At 46.1% G+C, this 24,018-nt stretch overlaps 2 protein-coding genes across 2 annotated transcripts; one reads left to right on the top strand and one right to left on the bottom strand.

Moving 5' to 3' along the window:
* Positions 1–7,981: 7,981 nt before the first annotated feature.
* On the bottom strand, positions 7,982–9,764 carry LOC1281789 (doublesex- and mab-3-related transcription factor dmd-4). Its single transcript, XM_061645744.1, has 4 exons — positions 9,364–9,764; positions 8,593–8,836; positions 8,299–8,522; positions 7,982–8,232 (listed from the first exon to the last, which is right to left on the bottom strand). The coding sequence occupies exons 1-4, from the start codon at positions 9,616–9,618 to the stop codon at positions 8,071–8,073; spliced, it is 885 nt and encodes a 294-aa protein (XP_061501728.1). The 5' UTR covers positions 9,619–9,764; the 3' UTR covers positions 7,982–8,070.
* A 5,399-nt stretch (positions 9,765–15,163) lies between these two features.
* Positions 15,164–22,256, top strand: LOC1281788 (homeobox protein HEX homolog pha-2). Its single transcript, XM_321747.6, has 3 exons — positions 15,164–15,901; positions 21,495–21,694; positions 21,769–22,256. Exons 1-3 carry the CDS (start codon positions 15,433–15,435, stop codon positions 22,093–22,095), a joined length of 996 nt encoding a protein of 331 aa, XP_321747.6. The 5' UTR covers positions 15,164–15,432; the 3' UTR covers positions 22,096–22,256.
* Positions 22,257–24,018: the final 1,762 nt, after the last annotated feature.

The following is a 24,018-nucleotide window of genomic DNA, read 5'->3' on the forward strand; positions in this document are numbered from 1 at the left end:
CTACATAATTGCTCCAACTATTATGACTTAGTATCAACAATTGTATGGGAGAAATGTTAGCTATGAAATGTTTCAACTTTGAAACTTTCATCTGTTAGCATCATTGCCAATTGGAGAAAAATCCAATTGCATCTAAATAAGTTTGTTTCTTCTTCTTTCTTCCGATATCAACTCTCCTTTTCGGCCTAGCATAGTAATCGATTCTAGTAGGCAATTGGAGTGTTGGTCTCCCATCTACAATGAACTTGTAGTTCTACTTCATAACCTCAGAAAAGCCCAAACATGGTACACTTTGCTCATCGCGGAGTGAAAGATGATTTATTTACGGACCGGCTTGATATCAACATGGCATGGCGTTACTAAATTAGACTGGCCGCTAATGTGATCGGTGACGCACTGCCAGCAAACGCGCAACAAACTAGCAGAAGAGATAGAATAAACGCGCGCGCCTATATGCTATCGATTCTGTTTGCTTAGCAATTCGCGGACAGGCCCCACCGGCAGCAGCGCTATCTTGCCGCGATGTGCCGATAGTCGGCGTCGCCGAACATTGCCTGTTCTTGCGAGATATGAGCGCTGGTGGTGCGGAAAATGGTGATAAGTACAACAAGCAATAGCGCGAATAGCACACGACCGTGTCTCGCACCACCTGAGATATCGTTCCTCGCTCCACTCCCAGTGGAGCAGCGGTGAAACATAATGGGGACAGAGTTGAACGAATTTCAGGGAAATGTGGTTCCACCTTCGTTGAAATGGATTGCAACTGAGCGTCGGCCAGAATCGTCGGCAGCTTCGGCGCGCTATTTGCACAGATGTGTGCAAAGGATTTTGTTCTTTATTGCAGCAAAATCTTCTACCCCCGAGGTTTACTGCACAGCTTGCGAAGCCATCGTTTGTGCGGGAATATTTGTTCCAGCATGGCCAGAGAAAGGCTACCAAACGCATGAATTTTACCGCCCTAAACGAAAACCCGGACCCATGTACTTTCCGAAAACAACATATTTATTGCAGCTGTCGAAGGGACAGCTGCATGACGCCTTTGACCTACAGCAGGCAGGTAGGCAGGCGAAGCAACGGCGAAGAGGAGGGATGCGATTCCGGAAAAAAGATCACTTGAAAATATCCTTCCTGTACGTACGGTCGAGAAAGCTTTTGTCAGATCGTACCGCAAACGAATACGTATACGTACACGGGCTACGCTATATTACCGTTGCGTGCGTACGGCTTGCTGTGTTGCATGTGTGCGTTTGCGCGCCTGTTTGCACCCGCGTGTTGGTGTGCGTGTGCGGGCACATCCCGCGTTGTGTTCTTCTTTGCTCGCTTGCCGGTCTTTTTCGCCGACAGCTCATTACTACGATTCGATCGGTTTTTCTCCTCCGCCACCACCGCAAGCCGTGCATGCAGCAGTGCCAGCGGCAGAGCGAGCGGGAAAGGCAAGCGCGAGAGCGAGAGAGCACGCACACACGCGGTACTCTCACCTTTACAGGGGTTGGAGATGACATCCAATCGTGTACACTGTATCGCCCGCAGCATTCGAAACGGGGCAAAGCAAGCATCCGTTCTATACACGATGACACGTTTCGTTGTTCAGCGGAGCAACGCGCGTTGCACACAACAATATAATTAATTTAAAGCGTGTTACTCATCAATCGAGTTTCGCTTCGCCGTTCTGTGTCGGTGACGCACGCTTACTGTGGTACTGAGTACCCCTGCAAGAGCGTGCTGAGAAGATGCGATCCTCGGACTCTGGAGCAGAGCACACACACACACATCTCTCAGGCCCTTGTGCGTGTCCCGCACTACATTTCAAGGCCATTCATAATCCTTGAAAATGACCGAACCCTTCCCCACCCCACCCCCTCTTTTCCAGCCTCTCGTGTGGAAGGGAGTGAAGGGATGGACCACCACCGGTGCGAGGAGCAGCAGCAGATAGCAAATGGGATCCGGGTTTGTTCCTTTTTCAAACATCCCGCAGCTCGTTCACCTCTCTTTCCCAACACAAACGCACGGGCACACACACCACGCAGCGCCAAAAATCGCTAATGCAACGAACGGAAGTGTGTGCGCTGGTTGGTGTTGGCGGTATGAGTGGCGTTTTTTTCCGTACTAACAGCGCTATCCCGCGCGCGTTTCTGCCACTTGAAGGCGATGAAATTAAAAACCTTTTATCCGACAGATTCCGAAGACTCCGCGCGCGCACACAAATAGCGGACCACACCATGGCTGAGGCCAAAAGTGGCTGGTGGCTGCAAACAGAAAATGGATTTTCAATTGAAATGGATTGGCATCCGTTGCCACCAGCAGCCGCGCCGGTTTGCTTGGTCCGGCGTCCGGGGCCATTCGAAAAAGAAGCTCCCTCAACGACACCGGGCGGAGGGTGCAAAAAAGGGGAAGCGGCAAAAAGTGCGCGGAAACAGAACCAATATTTCTCCCCTGGTTCCATAAATGCCCGTTCTCACGCGCGCCCACACACACACACACATACTCTGTCGTATCGCACCCGCGCATATGACACGCACACATGCACGTGTAGCGTGTTGCGGTGGCGCGCCGGAGCACCACTTTGTAAAACTGAAAACTTTTTCGCGCCCTTAGGAATGTTTTTGTCCACCTTTTTTTTTTAAACAATAGTTGACTTGTTTTGACAATGTTATGATGTTCTTCCAACAGAAAAGATATATTGGAAACGCTCTAAAAGTGCATTGGTTGATGTTTTTTGCGTTTTAACTGCGCACCACACCACAGTGCGGGTGGGTATGATGTACTTTTTTCTCTCTCAACATTGACGGATGTTGTAAAGATGAGATTCATTGCCTACTGCGATCGAACGCCATGGGGATGCTGGAAGGAACGAGCCAAGCGCTTCCCATATTGGGGCGCCCGTTTTGCCTTTCGTTCGATTAATATCATTTCGAGAAAACTCACTTCCTGCAAATGGCGCGCGCGTTCGTGCAAGGAATGTACGTAAATCGTCCAGTACACTTTGCAGAGAGCGTGCATGCATAGGCTGAGGGTAGAGGTAGAGGCCCTCCCGGGACAGCAGCGGCAGCCACACACACACACACACACACACACACACACACACACACACACACACACACACACACACACACGACACGACACCTTCTCATCATCTTCCGGGGGTCCCGGTTACGGTAACATCTGCCCTTGCCCTACCGGTAAACCGCGTATTATTTCTTTGTTCCGCGTTTCTTTCTCTGTTCCCCGGCCCAGTGTGTGTGTGTGTGTGTCTGGCGTCTTTTTGCTTGGCTTTTTTTTCTTTTCCAGTTGCGTTCTTTCTTTTCATGCCTGTTTCGCTTTCGGCTTCATTTATTCTTTTGCATGAGCGTGCAGTACCTACACACACACACACACACCGGGGCAGGGGGGTATACAACGCTGGGCTAGGGACGAGAAAGCAGGCGACGCTTTTTTCCCTCCGTTTTTTTTGTTGCTTCTCTTGTGCTCGCTTCGCTTCGTTGCCATTAGCGCCACACTACTGTAGCACCTCTTGCTGCCATACCAGCGCTTACTTGGATTAATGCATGTTTTTTTTTATTCCTCTCTTTCTGCTCTTTACCTTCCTATATTGGCGCGCGGTAGCGTCATATTTTTAACGACACATTGTTGTATCAAGCGCGCGGCGCGTTCAAGCGAAATGGTAGCAGCACCTTCTCCTTGTTTTCGGGCAAACAACGCACGAAAAACAATTCTTTCTTCCTCCTTTTGTCTTCATCCATGAAAACCCCCAATCAAAAAGAACGCGGCATCCTTTCCGTTTGGCGCAAAAAATAGGTTCACCACCACCACATCCAGCGAAAACGAGCGACACAAACACACACCGACCGGAACACAAAAAAAAAAGAACCAACACGCGTACATGTATGTGTGTGTTTGTTTAGTTACTCCAGAAAAGAATAGTTTATTGAATGTATGAAGGTTTTGTTGTATCGAGACATTTTTACGATGATTATAATTATAAAGTTAAGTTTGTGTTACTGTTCTAAGTGGAAACTTCCTCGGCAGCTTTGGCGTCGCTGCTGTCGTCTAGTTTGGCCTTCTTCTCGGGCGTCGTATGCTCGGCACCGTCAACCTCCGCGGCCGCCGCACCGTCAGCCTTCACGTCGGTGGCTTTCCTCTTGGTGGCCTCGGCCGCCTTGTCAGCAGCACCGTCCTCCTCCTTGCCCTCCTCGCCGTCCTCGGTCGAGGATTCTTTCGGTTCGCCCTCGGCGGTGGTGGTGGTGGTGGCGGCGGCTGCCTCCTCCTCCGTGGCGACACCGTTGTCTTTGTCCGCCTTGGCCGGCTCTTCTTCGCCGTTCTTCTCCGCTACTTCTGCGGCGTCGGCGGCGGCACCGTCGGTTTCAACGGCGGCAGTTTTATCGGTGGTTGCTGTTTCCTCTGTCGCGTCGGCCGGCGCTACTTGTGGCGTTGCCTCGTCCGACTCTACCTCTTTCTCGGAGGTGGTGACCGGGGTCTTTTCACTGCCGAGGGGGGGAGAGAAAACAAATTTTTTGTCCGTTAGCGGTTTCCACACAGTACACACATACGCACGCACGCACGCACAAACGCACACACACAACCACGGTGAGGAAGAGCGCGCCGCTTGGTTTGAATTTGTGTTTAGAGGCATATGGATGTATGGATGATGCTGATGATGCTTTGCACTTGTGTATGTGTGAGAGAAAAAAAAAAGAAGCCAAGAACTACCTCCCCCTACACCCACACCCGACGCTTGAGCTACATACACACACACACACACGCACGCGATTTAGCACCACCAACTTCGCTCGCTCTCTTTCTCTCTTTCTCGGGAAAGCGCGCTCATCACGCACCACAAACTTGCAAACTACGGGGGGCACACTGCGCGCAACCGAAATCACACGAAAAACCAACCAACCAGCAGTTAAACTTACGTTTTGGCCGAAACATCCGTCATTGTGATAAAATAGGTTTTGTTTGTACGACGTGAAACTTTCCGAGAAGTACTTGGTAGAGCGATGAACGCTTGCGAACAACTGAGCCGCTTGTTGAGGGTAACCGACGCACCAAGTCTTGGCAAAAACTGTTCTTCACACGCACGAGACAACGTCCGTTCGCAAGCACGACTTTTTGAAAATGGCCGATTTTTCGGTGGCGTCGCTTGGCGTCGCTTCCAAGCGCTGAACTCTCCGAATGTAAACACACAACACGCACACACACTCATACACACCGATCCCGCTGGACAAGGTGAGGGTTTTTGACGTTGACGTTGAAAAAATAGCTGCATCTCGCTCATTTTCTCTGGGCGTCCTTTACTCGCTTGCCGTGCACATGGACGCGTGACAAATGTATACAATCTGGTGGATGATGCGAAATAGAAGTGCTCCATTTGGTTGATTATTTGGAAATCAATAGAAAATGGATATACGTGTTATTTTATTAGTAGCTGAAATGTTTTAAATCACTGCGCAACGCATAGGATCGCCGTTTGAAGTGTTCGCACGCCCGCATCACCCGGACCACCAAAGAAAAGGAAAAAATGTTGATAAAATGCCTATGCTCTTTACTCTTGATCCTTTTCTTTGTTATTGTGCTTGTAATTTAAAAAGAAATAATTTTTATAAAATAAACATAAAAAACATTCTTAAAGTCTGTGTCACTTGCGAAAAATGATAGATTTGAGAAAATTGAAATGAAATTAGGTAGTTTTGGTCTGATAACTATACAGCTCGGAAAACGACGTTGCTTGTCTTGGAAGAGCAGAAAGATTAACAGGCTAATGTATTGAAATATCACATATTACTTTCACACATAGAGTGGAGTATGATGATCATGCATGAAACATGTTCCATTTTTTTACTGATTTGAGTTCCACGGGTGGCAGGTGGTGGGGGGCGGGTGGTGGAGTGTATTTATTTATTTGGTCTTTTTATTTTGCCCAACAATACAATCGCGCACCAGCGCGAGCTATTTGGCGGTCATTTTGAACCCTCACAACGACTTACAAAAACAATCGCCAGCGAGGGAAAATCGCACCGATTTGGAGCGATGGCGAGCTCACAAAAACCGGTTTTTTGGCCTGCCGAAGCTGCGGGTTTCGAACTCGCTTTTGCACAACGTGCTGCGCCGCATCACGGTGGTAAGTTCTAATTAAATTTTTAAATTAAAATTTAAATTTTAGTTTTATTTTATGTGATATTGTAATATTCAAACTGTTTGGGGAGCTTCATGTTTTATGATGATTTTTTGTTCCAATTATGTTTTCAACGAAGAGAAAGAGCGATTGAAAATGTTGTCTTGCTTTCGTAGTTGCTTGGAAAATAATGATTGTGTCCAATTTTCTTGCAACATAGTCACAAGAAATCCCAAGCAAACATGGAATGGCCTTGAACTCATGTTAACCCTTCGGGCGACATTGATTCTGAAGTTGAGTAACTGATGGCGGTAGTTCCGTTTGCTTGTTGTTGATATGGGCTGTTGATGTCGAAGGTTATTTTCGCATTTAAGAGATATAAATGAGGTAATTGATTTTTTGTTTTATTTCTGGCTTATATAACTACGTAATCGTGCTTGTCAAACGCTACAAATGTCTTAAATGAGTTATACACATGGGCATTTTACTTTAGTTTTTATTTGAAATGAAATTTTGATTTATTCTGTTTAGCAGCAGCAGTTACTAGTAAAAAAAGAAACGAAAAAGAATTTGTTATATCTTGCTAACCACAAATCCACCAAACAACCACTCCATGAGGCCTGAATGGCTCATGCTTTCAACCTATAAGGAATCTAAAAAGACTTTAAAAAGAGTTTAGTAGACGGTAAGGACTTATACATTTAAAAATAAAAATAAAAACTGGTGGCGCCATCTGTTGGTGGGATACCCAGTCAGTGAAGCTTTCTTCGCTTTGAGTGCTTTCACCTTCCTTCTGTACTGTTGTATGGGTTTGCTTTGAAGTTATGCATCACAAGAACTATAACGGCGATACGATTGTTTAAATACTAAAATCCAAAGCCAACAACTAGAACTGAAGCAAGTGTGACTTGAGCAATGGTCAATGGTGTTTTGATATCTGACCACATGATCATTGTTATAGATTTTTGCTCGGAAAGTTTGAATAGTATATGGGTCATGATTAGATAGAGCTAGGCGAAACGCATTACAAGAAAACAACAGCAATGTAAATATGATTAAAAAATCGCCATCTATTGAGAAAACCAGTGAAGCTATGTGAAGCTTTCTTTTTTCCCTATATATATTTGATTTTTCAGTCGTTTAAGCTTAATCTGTGGCGCTTGGGAACTTTCAGTAGAGCTTCTATTATAGGGAAACTTTTTCAACCCAAGTCTAACAGAAAAGTTGAATTCAGTTGTGCTTTCGAACTGAAGAACAAAAACATGCCTTATGGAAGATGGTCAATATAATTCATAGTAAGACATATTACGGGGCAAATATAGACTGGAGGTCGAAATAACAGTACCAACAACGAAGGCCTATACACTATGATGAGTATAATGGTAAGCGGACTAACCGTTTGCGATGTGGAGTCTCGAGAGATTTTTCTACATATATTTAAGTGATAGTGGGTAGCGGTCACGAACAAGCAAGTCATTGTGCATCTAACACAACCGCTCCCCTTCATACTACTTAAGTTCCCCGGTACCGTAAACTTGTAAATTTTCAATGTTTCGCAGAAATTTACGTTGAGCCCTTTAAATTTCAATTGTGTTAATACGAAGGAATTAGAGTCACGACAAGGACTCGAACAGATGACATTCAAACTGCATCCGGTTTTGCAGGAGCTGGCGCGCGTCGATCCAATAGACCGATCTGAGCGCAGTTTATATCACGGAGATTATTCCGGAGTTTCCGGAGTTATTATAAGGAGATTCCTTCGATGATTCCGATGAACTACTAGGCTCTGCCTTTGTACAAATTTGTCCCGCTATCCATTAGCCGTTCTTTTGTCAACATTGCATTGATTCCAAATGGTCACAAGCACAATTTAATCACAATCTTTGGTAATTTTATTTCAATATCAAATGCAAATCTTACGCACAATCGAACCATTATTAGCATAAAAACGAGTAACGTTACATCGGATGATGAACGCACATCACACAGTTGGGAAGAGTGCACCGCGGTGCCAGGTTGGGTGCAATATGACTGAAGGACACCGGTATGGACATCGGTAGCAGCCATTTTGGATACGCAATGAATGGGGAGTAACCGTTCGGACTGATCGGAGGTTGGGTCTGAAAGTGTAAAAGAAATTGGCTGAATACCAATTCGGTTACGAAAACACATGTAAGGCCACATACCAGTGTGGTGCTAGTGCTTGGCACTGGTACAGTTGTGGCCGGTGCTGTTGGAGTTGGCGGCTTAAAGGCGCTAATATTCTGCGTCTGACTGCACTGCTCGATCGCTTTCAGTAGGTCAGAATCACACCGCTTCAGGATGAGCTCCAGCACGGAACGTTTGCGGTGTGGAAATAGCTTTGCTAGCATGTCCAGTGCGTTCTGTGACACGGTCACATTTCCAGTGGCTAAGTGAAACGATATTCGATTAGAAATTATTCAGTTTAAAGGATTGCGAGATAAAGCTGCCCTTAATACCTTTCGGTCTGCTCAGCCGCACATCTTCGGGTGTTTCGAATCCTCCAAGGCCATCTGACGACGTTGAAGAGATAACATCGACGGAGGCGGTAGAGGAAGAGGGTGACGGCGAGGGACATGGTTCCGTGACGGTCATACCGTAAATTTTGCCAGGTGGTAACGCTTCCAGCTGTGTGCCAGTCTCCGTGGACGCTAATCGCAATGCGATGGCGTCTTCGACCGCTTGTTGGCGTTTTAGTGCAACCTGGAGTTGAATCGATTTTTTTTTTATTTTTTTTATTAATGTTCTTTGTTTGTAAAAATCTGAAATACATAAACTGAGCTTGAGTATAACAATGATGTTGTGCTAGTAACTTCAGAAGTATAGTACATAACGGCTGGTATTATTGAATCCGTACGTAGCGGCAGCGTACGTCCCGACACTCATTCTCACTCATTTTTTTTTGACGTACTAGATGGTTGCTATAGTAGTTTACCGCGGCGTTGTAGGACAGGGCACACGAATTGTGTTGCCTTCCATAGGATTCCGAGTGAGCGCTGCACGTTCCCGCTACGGACGGATTCAATGATACCAGCCAAAATGTCTTTATACGGGAAGAAACAGCATGGATCAAAATACTGACTACACAAAAAAAACTAATTTTGATACTTGGTGGACTTTTTTTTCACTATTTTCTACAAATCTCTGCTCAAAAACTCTAACTTCCACACTAGCACACTCATCTTACTCACTAAGCTACACTTTTACATGCCTATCACTCGTCAACTAACCTGTGCAGCCATAATCTTTTGCCGTGACAGAATCAATTCGCACTTCGCGCATCGGCAGTTCCGGTACGAGCATAGCTTTTTGTGTCCACGCAATCCCGAGATGACACCATGATTCCGGCACCGTGCACATTTCGGCACACGAAAATTCGACCCAACACCGTTCATCGCACTACTGCCTGTGGAACTGCCGCATGGCCTGCTGCTGCTGTTGCTGCTGCTGCTGCTGGTGATTCTACCGGACGAAGCACTGCTCATGCTTTTGCTGCTCACTCAATTGACCGATATCGCCACAAGTACAAACCGGCACCGACCGACACCAGAAGTATCGAAGAGAATCGAACGTGTCGTTTCAGCGCGAGTGTAACAAGAACTGAAAGACGCAAGTTTGAAAAGATCCTCTCGAACCATCATCGTCATCATCGTCTCGCGGCAACACAAAATGGGCTGCTGTGCGCATTCTCGCAGCTCATCGCACGCCCTCTCGACATGGGATACACACATAAACGTTGCCAGTATCGTCAGCTCATCCCCAAGTCATGTAAATAAACCATCTCGAGCGGTCGGTTCGATAGAAGCGTTGGAAAATGGATAGTTATGTACTGGAGCAGTTACAATAATTTCATTCGTCCTTTCTTCTCCACTGGCGGTGCCGCAGTGAAAGCGCAAATGCACCGATGTGGCTGTTGGTGATTGAGGAAAAAAGGAAACACAACAGTCGAGTGCATCTTCATTAAGACATATTATTTACATCGTTTCGTTCGTTGAAGTAGCGCACTCCATTGGCTTAATGTTACATGAGTTGCGATCGTCGTTTAAGGTGCCCTGTTGTTTCACCAGAACGCTTAACCGATAAGCTGCTTTTAATTGAAATTTAAATAAGTACACCTGGATTAATGCTTCGCGATGATAGCAAATGGACGAGTAGAGGGAATGATTTATGGGTACGTCATAAATCTGGATCGAAAGTATCTTCGGGCATACACGCAAACCCATCGTCGCCACGGTCCCCGATTCCCCACAAACACACACTGCTATCCCAATCCAGTGCTAATCCAATCTGATAAAACCCCTTTGGCGCGAATGTGCCATGATAACCACACCACCACCACCACCACTACTACTGTCGCTTGCATCGGCCACATGAAACGGACCATCGGCGGTTGGTGATCGGGACATCGGGCCTAGATAAGGCGCAGTGGCAAATCATTTCTCGATGTTGGGTGATTCTAGAAATCACGATACACCGCCGATTGTGCTAATGCGTCTGATTAACAGTGGCAAACGCGAACCACCGATTGTGCCGGATTGTATGCGGTGAGTGGACTGTTCGGGCGGATTAAGCCTACTCGGGGAGTGTGTGTGAAGACAGTGGTGCAGAGGCAGAGGAGACAGGATAACGATCGATAAGATATACAATATAAATAGATACGTTTAAACGCATTAAACGCAACGGTTGGAAGGAGCGAGAGCTCCCGTTCGTTACTAGGGGAAACGGGCAGGAGGGGCTGCCAAGGGCACGTGAGTTTTTAATCGAGCGTACACGGCGTTTATTGTCAAATACAGACCGTCCATCCCAGCCGGCATTGACGTTTATCGCCCGCGCGAAGTGTATCATGGTGGGGCAGTAGCTATCTATCTAGCTATCTATTCGTTCGGTGTCTATTTCGTTTCTTTCGGACCGCCTAATCCGGGCGAGGGATTGCTTGGGGATTGGAATCGCGCACATTTCACGTTGCCCGTGTGTTCGATCTCGATAAGCTCGACGAAATGTGCTCCGTAGCGTTGGTTTAACGGGCAGTGGGCCAGCCATTGCCTATGATAAGGGCAAGGGTGGAGCAAATAAGATGTTTAGGTAACCTGTTTATTAGCCAGAATACAAGGTGTGGTACAAGGAAAGCTGCCAAGAATCGCGCCCGTATCAGTGTATCATACGGAGGAGAGTTATTTATTCTATAAATAGTAGCTAATGTAAGATTGTTGCAAAACTTGAACCGTTTCACCATTTCCCAGAAAGCGGCTGCGTAGGGGGGGCTTGTAGAACATTACATCCTTTCTTTGTTATCTTGCTTGATCTCCGCGGCTAATCCTAGCGGCATGAACTGACAATAATCTGTTTGTTGGATTTAGCCGCTATCGAAATTTAATTAGCTTTGATTCCAAAAAAAGTACCCCACACCAAACACGACACAACGGGGACATCGTACGAACAAAGCAGAATTGTTACGACAAACAATGGCTAATCTAACCGGGAATAAAATGAAGATAATTCCAATCATACTAATGTGTGAGTGTGTGTATCAAACTGTGCTATTGGAAAAATTCAATTTAATTCTCTCGAACCTATACCTATTCTTGCAAGCAAGCAGCAAGAAGTGTACGGCAACGGTTTATACGCAGTGTTAGCCATTTTAGGGACGCCATTGCTGAAGCGAAGAGGGCGTGGCTTACGCATTATCAAACAGACCATGTTGCTTTGATGAAGCAGGGTAGATTCTCTTTTTTTGCGCTATTTTTGCACTGTAAAATGTATCCAAAGTGTTATTAGCTGTTGATGTGAACCAATTGAGGGTGGTAAAAATGTACAAAAAGTGTTTCTATCATGTTTGAAATAGATTGCAAATCATGTTTTGATTACCACAGCTTCATTTATCACCACAATTAAATAGTTTAATTAATCGACCACTCATTTCCATTACCGTAAAATGTGTACATCTTGCCTCGGTAACATCCTAAAAACAAAATAGATGCTTTGTTGGAACGTTTATGGATCGTTTTTATCGGATAATCTATAAATCGATTACGGGATGTGACACTTCTTTAGTTTCATTTGTTTGTTTTGTGTTCGGGTGAGAGGTTCGGGTTCATCTTTTCACTACCACTACACCCACCGCCAGCCAGCAAGTACATCACGACCGGGCCCAGGATACACATTACATGCGGTATCGGGAAAGCAGATGTTGCCGGTAATCCGATACAGATCCGATACATCCAAAGCTAAGCACACAGGCGAGATTTGTGTTTGCCATTGCTACACCATAAATGCTGCTGGTGCTGGTGCACGAATGCTCTCTTCTCACCGCAGCGACTGCAGCCGACTCAAGTGCAGCTCCCTGTGTGGTCTCGATTGTGGCTTGAAAATACGCTTGATCTTAGCGCTTAAATGGATTCATTTTGGTCCTAAGAAGCCGAAGCCGACACACAAGCAGTGCATGCAAAAACGCAAACTTTTTAAATACATCTAAAACGTCCATCCGCTACAGTAGCCAGTGTAGCCTTTTGGTCGCCTTTTGGTTGCGATGTATCACCCAAATCCTTGTACACCCATCCATTATCTCGGCTATTTTCGAAGCGTTGGCCGCACTAATCCGCAACACGCAACGAAATGTTGGATTTTGCCCCCGATATGTCAACGATTGGACGCGGCACAACGCTTTCGGTGGGGAGGGTCCGATTATTCTATTAACAGTATCGATTACGACACGCTATTGACACTGCGGTTTCTAGTGACGGGGCTAATGGATATGTTTTAGTCCAATTCATTGGTCCATTGGTTTCGGTGTGTGGGACCATGTTTACGGAAATGCTGCTACTAAACTAATGATGCCGTCCTTTAAAGGGTGTATGTGTCCTTTTTGAGGGCTTTACTTTACTATTCATCATTTAAGTTTGACGCGCTTTCGGGCATATTGTTACAGAATTAAGCTATACTAAAAGCACTAACACTTCGGTAATATGATATAATGTTTGCTATAATTCTATGAAACTGCATTTAAGTGCCACAAGCGTGTTTTTTTTTACAAAAAACATGATTCAGTTCATTCTGTTGGCTTTTTTTTAAAGGCAAAACAAGAAATGGTATATATTTAGGAAGCGAAACCCGTTAAGACCGAACCGGGATTGCAGTGTTCCCGTGTTTATTTTCTTTTTTTCTTCACCCACAACTAAACACCATCCACATGGTGATGCGTCACCGCCCCGGTTACCACCGACGGCTAACGAGTTCTCGCGCCAAACTGATCCGTAACCGAACCCATATGGAAAGTGTGACAGGTTCGAAAGGCAACGCAGCACTACTTGATTGCAGTGGAACAAAGCAAAGCTGAGCAAAAAAAAAGGTCAAGACTTGCTCCAAGACCCCGGGAAAACCCATTCGAAAGGAAAACATTCACGTATCATGCACATCCGCAGTACCGAGGGGTAGCACTCGCGGCTGCTCCGTGTCCATCCAAATCCAATCCAAGCCGGTTTCCGAAGCGCTGCACGACGTGTGATGGCTTCGCCGGGGGCCTCACCATTTTGCGGGTGTGCATATATATTTGTGTGTGTATTTATTTATTTATCTTAAGCTAATTGATTTTGTGTCACATTCTGTTTGCACAACGAGCATGGATCTTCCTCCCAGTACCGTGAAAACTGGCACTGGCCACCAAAGGCAAACGCTGTCTTACGATCGAGATCGTTTAAGCAGTTGGCAGATCATTACATCGCTGGGAGGATCCGATTGAAGCTACGGATACTTTATGGCATGATTAAAGATCGGTGAAGGGTTAATTGTTTTACGATCAAGTCATCGAACAAGCTCATCTGTCAGAGTCGATGCTAGTGATGATTAACAAAGGAACGGATAAATGGACTTATGCTATGGTTAAATGACACACCATTGGATAACAAGTAATAATCCTGAATTGTACTATTTTCCCGCTCACATTATATCGTACAATCGATACACCAACAAACGGATAATCTCGTTGTTTGGATAGAAAAAAATCTACTACCCCTCCCAGCGACCCCAACAAAATCGTCCCTCTTGAATTGATGTGTTTACCGATTAGAGTTGAAACTAACCGCAACAACGAAAGCAAATCACCAGAAGGAGAAGAAGCAAAAAAAGTATATGCCCGTATGCTCGCTTCGGAAAAAGATTCCTTCGAATATTTGTTTATTCCGTTACGCTGTTCGATCAATCAAACGACGCAACGACGCAACGGGGCGCGTACGAAATTCTGCCGAAAAGCGATGTTTAAATTAAATGGCGTCTTAAGCTTAAGCTGATTCGAAGCCCAGGGGAAGGAGAGAATCACACAACTGCTGGGTTCCATGCTCGATGCAAAGAAGGAAAGAAATATCATCTTTTTTGGGATTGATCAATCGTTGTCGGTGAACACCGGGATGTGGGTGAAGATCGCCGGCTTCACACATCTGGTTACACTGTCGCACGTGGCTGAAAGGAAATTATCTCTAAACAATCAGCACCTAGCCGGCGCGATTCTCTTCTATTTGTGTTTTCCGGCTCAGCGGCGACTGTGGTAACGAATGAGTTGGAGATACATGAGTTTAAAAATGGTTATTTTGTTGAACCAACCTAAACATGGATAAGGAAAAAAGAAGGCAGACGTGAAACGATCCTCATTGCATCATACAATTGTCACATTACCTGCATTAGCAGTCGAATCGGCGTGGAAGCATGGCGAATAAGACGCATACTTGACAAAGAAAGCCCACACACCCGTCCCATCCACCGAAATCGTTGGAAGGAAGTGTGCAATGGGATTTGATAAAAGACAGCAGCGACCACCAATCGACCATCGACGCGACCAACGCCTGGGTCGGCACCAGAGCGAAAGGCAAACAAAATGCAGGAAGAGGGCTACCGTGCTACGCAAAGCACCACACCAAAATCGGCCGCTTTATCGGGCAGAGAGGAGGGGGAGAAAAAACGCTGTTATCAGCCGAAATCGAAATTCGAATTCGAATTCTAATAAACAGTATTAATGTATATAATGCGTCGGATTGATAAAACTCGTTAGTCACAGATTGGTAGCCGGAAGGTAGGAACGTTTGTTCGGTAGAGAGCGGTCGTCGTGCGTGTCGTATGTTGCGTGTCGCTTATCCGCCGGTCGTTCGAAGTTGTTCCGTGAGTGAGTGCGTGATTTGCACTTTCAGTGTGATGTGTTGAGCAAACCAAACGTGAAGTGAGCTTTGTGTTTTGGATTGGATTGTGCAAATTTGTTGGAACATTTGGAACAGAAAACCGATCATAGGAAAGAGAGAGCGAATAATAGAAAGAAAATGAAAATGGGATCGTCCAAGCGCAAATCGTCCTTCCGGATTGATGACATTCTGCACCAGCAGCGTGTGGAGCAGCAGAACCTGTTGTACCAGCATCACCATGCCAGCCGTCTGGCCGGCACGAGTACCGCCAACAGTTTGTCCAGTGAACCGGGATCGTTGACACATTCTGCACCGAGCAGCTACAGCAGTACTTTGCAGAGTCATGGCATCCCGACGGACTGTGCTGGTGGTACACCGCCGGGTTCACCCGTACTCGCATCACCGCTGGCCATCGGTTCCGGTAGTACTGGCGGCGGTGGCGGTGGATCAGTTCGATCGGAATCGCCCAAAAAACCAACTGCCATGTATCCGGGGCTGCTGGACTTTTCGAAAAACGTCATACCGATCCCGCTGCAGTTCGGCATGCCGGCGTTCAATCCACTCAATGCGGCATACCTGGAGCATTATGCGTCAGTGTTACATAAAGGTATGTATTTGGGAGATGTTGAGCTTTATCCTTTAGAGTATCCTGTTCAATCAATCATTCATTTTAATCTCGCAAACACCATTAAACCCCTTGATTGTGTTTACCGAGCGAAATGGCTTTTGCTCACTTTTTGCTCTGCAGTCGGTGGTAATTTCGGTCTTAAAACGTGATTCAAAGGCTTACGATTACATCGATACGCTGCTAATCAGTGTATCGAAGATGTGTAATAATTATTTTTAGCTGCATTTGCGAAATCAAACCAATAAGTTTGGGCCCATACCGCGCGGAAGTGTATTAAGCACGGTTGTAAAGGGAGAAAAAAAAACGCCGATCAAAGCATTGATAATGCGCTGCTATTCCCTCCCGCGTTATCGTTACCCACCGTTCCCGACTACGACAACAAGCCCAACCATCGCCGTCAACGGCACGTCCCCCCATAGGGGGACAATTTTCCCAAAAACACCATTCGGGCGCTTTAGTTGCCATTCAAGTGGGCCAGATATAATGTGTGAAAGCGAAGTGCCTTGTGCGTAACCTCCGCTTTGCCAGCTAATCCCCATACTCGGGCCCGATACCTTCCCGGGAGGCAGGCCCCGAGAATGGGGCAATTTGTTGCCACAAATTCACTTTGTACTCGCACAAACGCACAAAACATGAAAGGAAGCCGCCCCAACGAGGCATCAAACGAGTAATCTTTCACCTGCAAGATTTATTAATGGGCCGCACCGTTACGCCAAGCTAATCGAGCTGCCAATTGATTTACAGCTATCGGTGGACCATCGAAGGGTTTGCGCTTGCGAGCAATGTGTGCCGGTGAGCGGAGGGGCACACATACACAAATGGGGTTGTTGTTATTTGCACGGGTTTGGGGCGCATTTTCGGGTGATAAGGCACCCGACATGGAAGCCGTCGGTGAGTTTACCACCATTTTTGCCACCAGATGCAGTCGGTTCCGCGGTTCCAACCGGTTCCAGAAGTCTGTATGTATGATGGGGAGCCTGAGATTGATGCTTTTATGACCGCCGGGCTGGATTGCCTTACTTCCGTGTGTCATTGCATCACCGACAAACCGACGTGACACTGGCGTTACAAAAGTATCCCACACGAAAGTACTGTCATTTACCAATGAGGCGATCACTTCTGTCAAAGTAAGCTCTGTTCACTGCTGCTTCGATGTAAACAACTTTTCTTAATACAAATTGCGAAGGAAGTGTGAGGCACGATTTGGTGATAATAATTGGACAAAACACCCAGGAAAATAATTTTATAAGTTTCCAAATCAATGCAAAAGATGTGAGAAGTACTTAAAACAATACGCATTGGAATTTGCAAAGAAAAACAAAAAAGGGATTAATCAGTTTCTTCTCTGTGTCAGTGTAGTAAGCGAATCATTATAGAGATGGCGCTAGTGTTTAACGTATTTTCATTTGAAATAAGGAGACAACTTTTGAAGCTCATTTTGTTCGAAGTGTCACGTCGGTTTGTCGGTGATTGCATGGCGGTTTATGGTGAGGGAAAATCGATGTAAAGGTCTGTTCTGTCTTACAAGGCAAGGACTTACTATCCGGATGCGTGGTCCGGCATGACCAAGATGGTCATTACGCTTAAAAGAACAAATAGAATAATTAGTAACATACCGAGCATCTCCCGCAAAAAACCATGGTTACTATCAAAGTGGGTATAGGGACTAGGTGGGCTTATAGGTTTGGCGGGAAGGCCATATTGGACGAACGAATGACAGGAGGGGATTCGATTGTGATACGTAGTTTTTCACCCACACTACGACACATCATCCAAAATAGCCATTGGAATTCACACGCATACATTAACAAATGATCGAATCCCCTCCTGTCATTTCGTTTTCATTTTTCTACAGTACGGCTGTCAATTTGTTCGGGATAAGCCCACCTGTATAATAAACCCACTTTGGTTACTATGATGATTTCCAAAGGTTAAGATGGAGTTAAAAGGTATCTATATCTTGACCAAGGTTCGAAAATCGCTATCAGTCACTTTCCCAAACTCGATCGAAGAGGAGCGGTAGTGGCAATTGCCTAGATACAACGGTTACTCTAATTTATTACACGAGTGTGCTGCTCAGTAATGCGTGAAATATGGCAAAATGTTCTACTACCATCAAAGCAAACCACAATTTTATGTCATTTTTGACAGACGCTTCGATCGATCGAGTTTGAGAAAGTAGCTGTGATTCAATGTTCAAAAATCCTATTTAGGCAGTCGAAGAGGACAAAGCTTCATACAAAGTCCTATACAAAGTTTATACAAAGCAACTATTTCTTCCTCCAGTCAATCTCGATAGACATCCTCATCTCTCATGACAACCAAAAGCAGAGTCATAAATCCACATAACCCACATCATATCTATTCACATTGTAACTAGGAAGGAAATTATAGTGGGAAATTGAAAGCAAATATAGGAGTTTTCAGGGCTTCTCATAATGATGGGACACATTCTTGACTCATTCGTACTGAGAGAGAACTTCATAGGACCCAACGGTTCTATTTGCGACAAGCTCATTTGTATTTCCTATAGGATTCTTAAGCAACATGTCCAAAAAGGGTGCGGTAGAGTTCAGTTTCTGTCACATAAAGTTTACTTCCCATAAGAAAGAGTCAAGAAAGTGTCCCAAAAGTATGAGTACCCCTGAAACCCCCTCTACTGTTTTCTACGTGCTATATCGTTTTTATTTTTCGGAAAGACGGGTTATACTAATGGTGTTTTACAGTAGTTTTTAAAAGTGTATTGAAATGATACACGACACGGACTACACTTTGGTGAGCAAGATCAAGAATGAAATCTCTTGAAAAGTAAAATAAGACCATGCCAAATGTTCCTTTATGTCACAAACGATTAAACTACAATCGAACCTCACTGAATTTCGGTCAGTTGTGATGAACTCCGACGGCCGCCCTTTAACCGGCAGTCAAATTAAGCACCAGATAAACATGTGGTAAACCATAAAAAGATTACACCATCGAACTAATCTCGCTTCTTCGGCTAGTACCTATCGTTGCGTGTACGCTCGATACACATACACACAGAAGTACGAATTCGAATTCGATCGATCTACAATTGTGTACGATCATCACGAGACGGTGTGCCAATTACAGCCGTCAAGCTGTGTCGGGTCGGTGGTCGGTTGTATTACAACCGTGTAAGCAAATGCATATGCAAACAAACGCTGTCTGATGCGTTCCTGCCACACTGACGCCACGTCGCGTCAGCTTATTTGATCGAGCGGCGCGAGGGGAAAGGGAGACCCGTTACAAAATCCTACGCCGCACCAAGAACCGATTGAACGCGCGATCGTCTGCGCATTGTATGAGGCCTTCCCCCCCCCCCCCCCCCTTCGCCCTGCAAGAAACGCTATCAATCTGAAATTAAATAAAGCGCTCCTGGCGCCACATTCAAATCCCCAGCTCAAACAAGTCGAAAAGCTTTTTATTTGTTGGATATGTTCTCCCGACGGGCTTGTAGCTGTAAAATAGGCTCGAAAGGGCTGCCTAGTGGTCACCCCTGTGGTCGTTCGGCCGCTGCTGCCAACGATTGCGTCGATAGACGGCGTTCGAAAAGGGTACTCAGAACAGTGGAGCCGCCATATAGACGGGAAGGATTAACGTGCTGTTCATCTTATCATAGGTTACATACCTATCTGCTCTGCTCCTCCAACTCACCCACCCCTCCTAGAAGGGGTATTGGTTTACTGGAACTGTGCCATTCGTCGTTCGTTCGTCGAACCGATCAATGCTTGCGTTTGGGCTGCTTAACTCGATAGAAATTATCACCAAACTGTTTTCTGCCGATGTCATCGATACGGCTTGCGATGTATCCAAAATATCTTCCAATCGTTGATAAACCCCCCCACCCCAACCCGACACGCCAGACAGACGCCGCGGACGTCAACGCAGTTATAACATACAAGGGTTACAAGAAAGCACCCCGACCGACCAACCGACCGATTACATTCTAATTACGCGCCCTTTCCAGGCTGCAGTGGCGATTGATAGGGAAGCGAGTAAACTATCTCACATGCGTTCCCGCGAACGTTACCCAATCGAGTGTGATTCTAATCATGTTATTTCTCCCAAATGCGTCCCACCCGACTACTCATCATCAAAAAAATCACGACCAGCGCGGGCTGTTTATGGCCGTGGATGGTTATCTATCAACCCTGGACGATTCGAACCTTGTCATCCTGCGCTATCAGGGATTAGGGATTAGCTTTTTCTCAGGTACGATCGGTGACAGGCGGCACTATTGGAGGGGTGGGGGAAGGAGGTGAGACACCAAAACTCGTGTGAAGTGGCCGATGTTCCCGATTGGCTCCGATTAGCAGGGGTTCCTAATCGGTTGCTCGCGTTTGACAAACGATTATCAATTTGACATTCCGCTCACCTTGATCCGTAATCCGTGGGTCCGAAATGGGGTGTGGATGGGTCGTTCAGTTTTGGAAATGTTGCTATTATGAAATTTCCTACGAATTCCCTAATATTTTATTTTACGCTTCACATAACGCGACTTCTTCACGCGTACTCTATTGCGCGTATCATTGTCTCGTGCGCTTGCCAACTCCATCTGCTTTCGATTAAACCTCGGTTCCCAGATTTCCGAACGACTAAACCGATAGATAACAGCTGTCTGTATCATGGTGTGTAATACACACTTCTCCCAGTTTTCCGATAACAGCTAATGCCGCCTTGTCCGTGGCTTTCCTTTTTTCGCTGCCCGCGTTTGCCACGGTGCGACCGGTGCGACCTGTTTACCGTCTTTATCGTCTCACTCGATTAGCGAAAATTGCACCCTAAATGAACTGTGATTTTGTTGCCATCGGGCAAACAAACGTACACACACACGCCGCAATAACCGACAATCCCGACCAGCCCCGCTCAGTTCGGCTCGGGTCTTCCTCACTAATCCCGCCATGCCTGACACCTCCGAAAGTCACAGCCCACTGTGTTTATCGAGGTGAAATAGCGAAGCAAACAAAACCGGAGGCACACAGTAGTAGGCTGAGGTAACTAGGGGCTACTAGCACCGTAAACCTTGGGCATCGGTTTACATTGTAGCGTGTGCTGTTAGAGAGTTGAGACATGAAGAATACCTCCAGGGAATACCGAAATCCTTGCCAAATGTACCGTACCGTGCATACCGGATAATTGATACAAATTAAATCAAGCTTCCGCTCCCGGCACTGGCGGTCGGGATCGATGGAAAAGACAAATAACGCAACCATAATAAGAACAACGCACCGCCTACGGCACACTATTGAGATTCCTTAGGATGGTGCACTTCTTGTCCGTTGGACGTGCTGGACGTCTAGGCTTCGTTACGTATTCGGAACAGGAAATGGGTCTGTATTTGTTCTCATTTCTATCCTCCATCCTTGCGAGATTGCATTGCAGTCCAACAAGCATCGGACCTTGTTTGGTCACGATTCTGCAACCAATTCTTTCTCTAGAAATGAAAAGAAAACGAAAAAGTCGAATAATATTGTACAAACAAAAAGGTCGCCCCAAAAGGTTCTTTCTTACTCATGACGTTGTTGTCTTTTTTTGCTCTATCCATTTGCAGCTTCCCCGCGTGTTTGGCCCTTCTACCCCCATCCGTACAGCTATCTGCTGCCAACCTGCGGCTCCAAGCGCAAGGGCGGTCAGGTCCGATTTACGCCCCAGCAGACGCAAAGTTTGGAGAAACGATTTTCCAACCACAAGTACCTTTCGCCGGAAGATCGTCGAAATCTAGCGATTCAGCTGAAGCTTAGTGACCGACAGGTACGTTCACCCTTATCAGTGCTTCCCTGAGGAAAGTGTGTATCCATTATCAATTTTTTTCCTCCATTCCGCAGGTTAAAACGTGGTTCCAAAATCGTCGCGCTAAATGGAGAAGAGCCAACAGTGGCTGCCAGCAGTCGACGGACGTGCTGGGTTCGGCTGATGGTTTAGGTGACGCGTCGAAAGCCTCCTCCGGAACGGGAATGTCCCGCACCCAGAAGTACTTGGGCGAGAAGGACGACGAGGACGATGATGATGAAGGGACGGCTCGGTATGGTAGGAGAACCCCGTCCTCGATCGACTATGATGGCAAAAGCTCGGACTGCTACTCGGACCGTGGCTCGAGCGAGGATCGCGACGAGGAGGAAGATGATCCGGCTTCACCGATCGATGTTATGTAGTGCCCGCAAGAGGGGTAATCACCAGGCGCGTCCACATTGTACATAAGCCATTGAGTGGGGTCGAAATAAGCGAGTGTGTTAGGGTAAGGTTAGGTAGAAAATGTTAGTAGTCCGTAATTTTGTGAAATAAATGTAAGAATGTTAATTATGAAACACTTTAACACACACGTGTTTGAGACGCACCGTACAAAGCCATCGCCCAGCGGTGTCGACCTTTGCTCTATAATTGATCGCATTAAACGTCATCGGTCGCGGACTCCACCCTGCGATAAGGCAGCAGTAATCGCAATGATTCTAATAAATCACCACCATTTATTGGCTACCCCGGGGCTAGCCGGTGTCCCATCATCAGCGCGGTATGATCAACACACGGATTTGCAGTGTAATTCTTCCTTGAAATCAGAAAAAGCACGCCTGCACGCCCGGTGATTCACGTTCGCTGCACGTTTAAGCCATTTTAACGCATTGCAGCTGACGTCAACGGTTTGTAGTAATGGCAAGTGTTTCACCAAACCATGCAAACCATCAAACGCTGATTACTAATCGATCGTTCGTGTGTTTTGGAGTTGTTTTTAAATTCCTCCCTCCAACCTCCCCTACGTGAGATAGCGCATTGATCGTTATCATTGCTATCGTTCTCGAGGGGGAGGGGTGGGGGACTTCATGGTGACAAACATCAATCTAAGCACGCGTGTATTACCACCTGTTGAGCATTGGGCGATTGCTTCTGCTGTGGACCTTTGGCCGTGCGCGGGAATACAATCGCACCTGCCTCCCAGCCGGGCAGCCCTGCTATCCCTTCTCTCTCTCTCTCTCACACACACACACACACACACATGTACCGTTTTGGGTCACTCATTTACAGCCATTTACAGCTTGTTTCCAAAACTATGCTCCGCATTTACCAAAAAGGGATGATGATGATGATGTTATCGACGCGTATCGCTTATCATAATCACCTTTCGATTGATAAATGGAACCCGTTGGACCCGTGCACGCTTTTGTGCAAGATTGTGTGGACCACGGGGGTGCTGTTGGGTAGTTGGGTACGGTTTCCGCATAGCTTAGTCGCTTGATTTACGCTGTTGTTTTGACTGCACCTTAACCTCCGCTTCGCTCGATCTGCTCGATTGACAGTCGTTTAATCACCCCCCACCCCACCCCATCAGGGTGGGGGTCCACGCCGGGCCTCTAATCGGAGGCGTATAAGAGTAATTGAATTTCATAAATAGGTACATTGAAGGATCGGCTTGCGATTACATTGGAACATGGGCCAGGGCCAGTGTGTACAACATCCTGCCGAGGGCATATTAGAATGTTTCGCCATGGTACGAGCGTGGGCTAATAGGCCGTAATGAGCCTCTACTCCCGGCCCATTAACGCTGGTCATTGGCGATCGATCATCACACAAATTACCTTATTATTGGTGTATCTGTTTCCCTTCGCTTGCTGGGTAAAGCCAAGCGACACCAATACCTTGAAGAAACAAAAAATTCCCAAACGAAAGTTCGTTTTATTGTCGTGCTTTTTGCATAACACTTTTCACAAAACCATTTCAGCGATTTGCGGCTGTATAATTCGTGTCGTTATTTTCATTTCACTACATTAATTAACATCCGTATTCCCTCGCCTTTCAAATCTGTTTGTCGCTCGGTCACTGGTAACAAACACCTGATCCCTCTGTTTTGCCTATTTAATGCGCTCCCCCGGTTGTTGGATTGTTGTTGTTGATGATGCTTTTGTCCGGCAAAAGTTAATTAATCTCCCTCTCCTCCCCTTCAATGGTCGGTGAAAAGTTGTCAGCCAATTCATTAAAATGCGATTACACAATGCTGTGTTCTTTTAAGTTTCTATTACAATTTTAAATCGCCCTGTTTCCGCTTAGTTCCCATAAAGCACAACGGTTTGGTTTAGTTTTTGCAG

The sequence above is a fragment of the Anopheles gambiae genome, chromosome 2, assembly GCF_943734735.2.
Source record: "Anopheles gambiae chromosome 2, idAnoGambNW_F1_1, whole genome shotgun sequence".
Classification (NCBI taxonomy): Eukaryota; Metazoa; Arthropoda; class Insecta; order Diptera; family Culicidae; genus Anopheles; species Anopheles gambiae.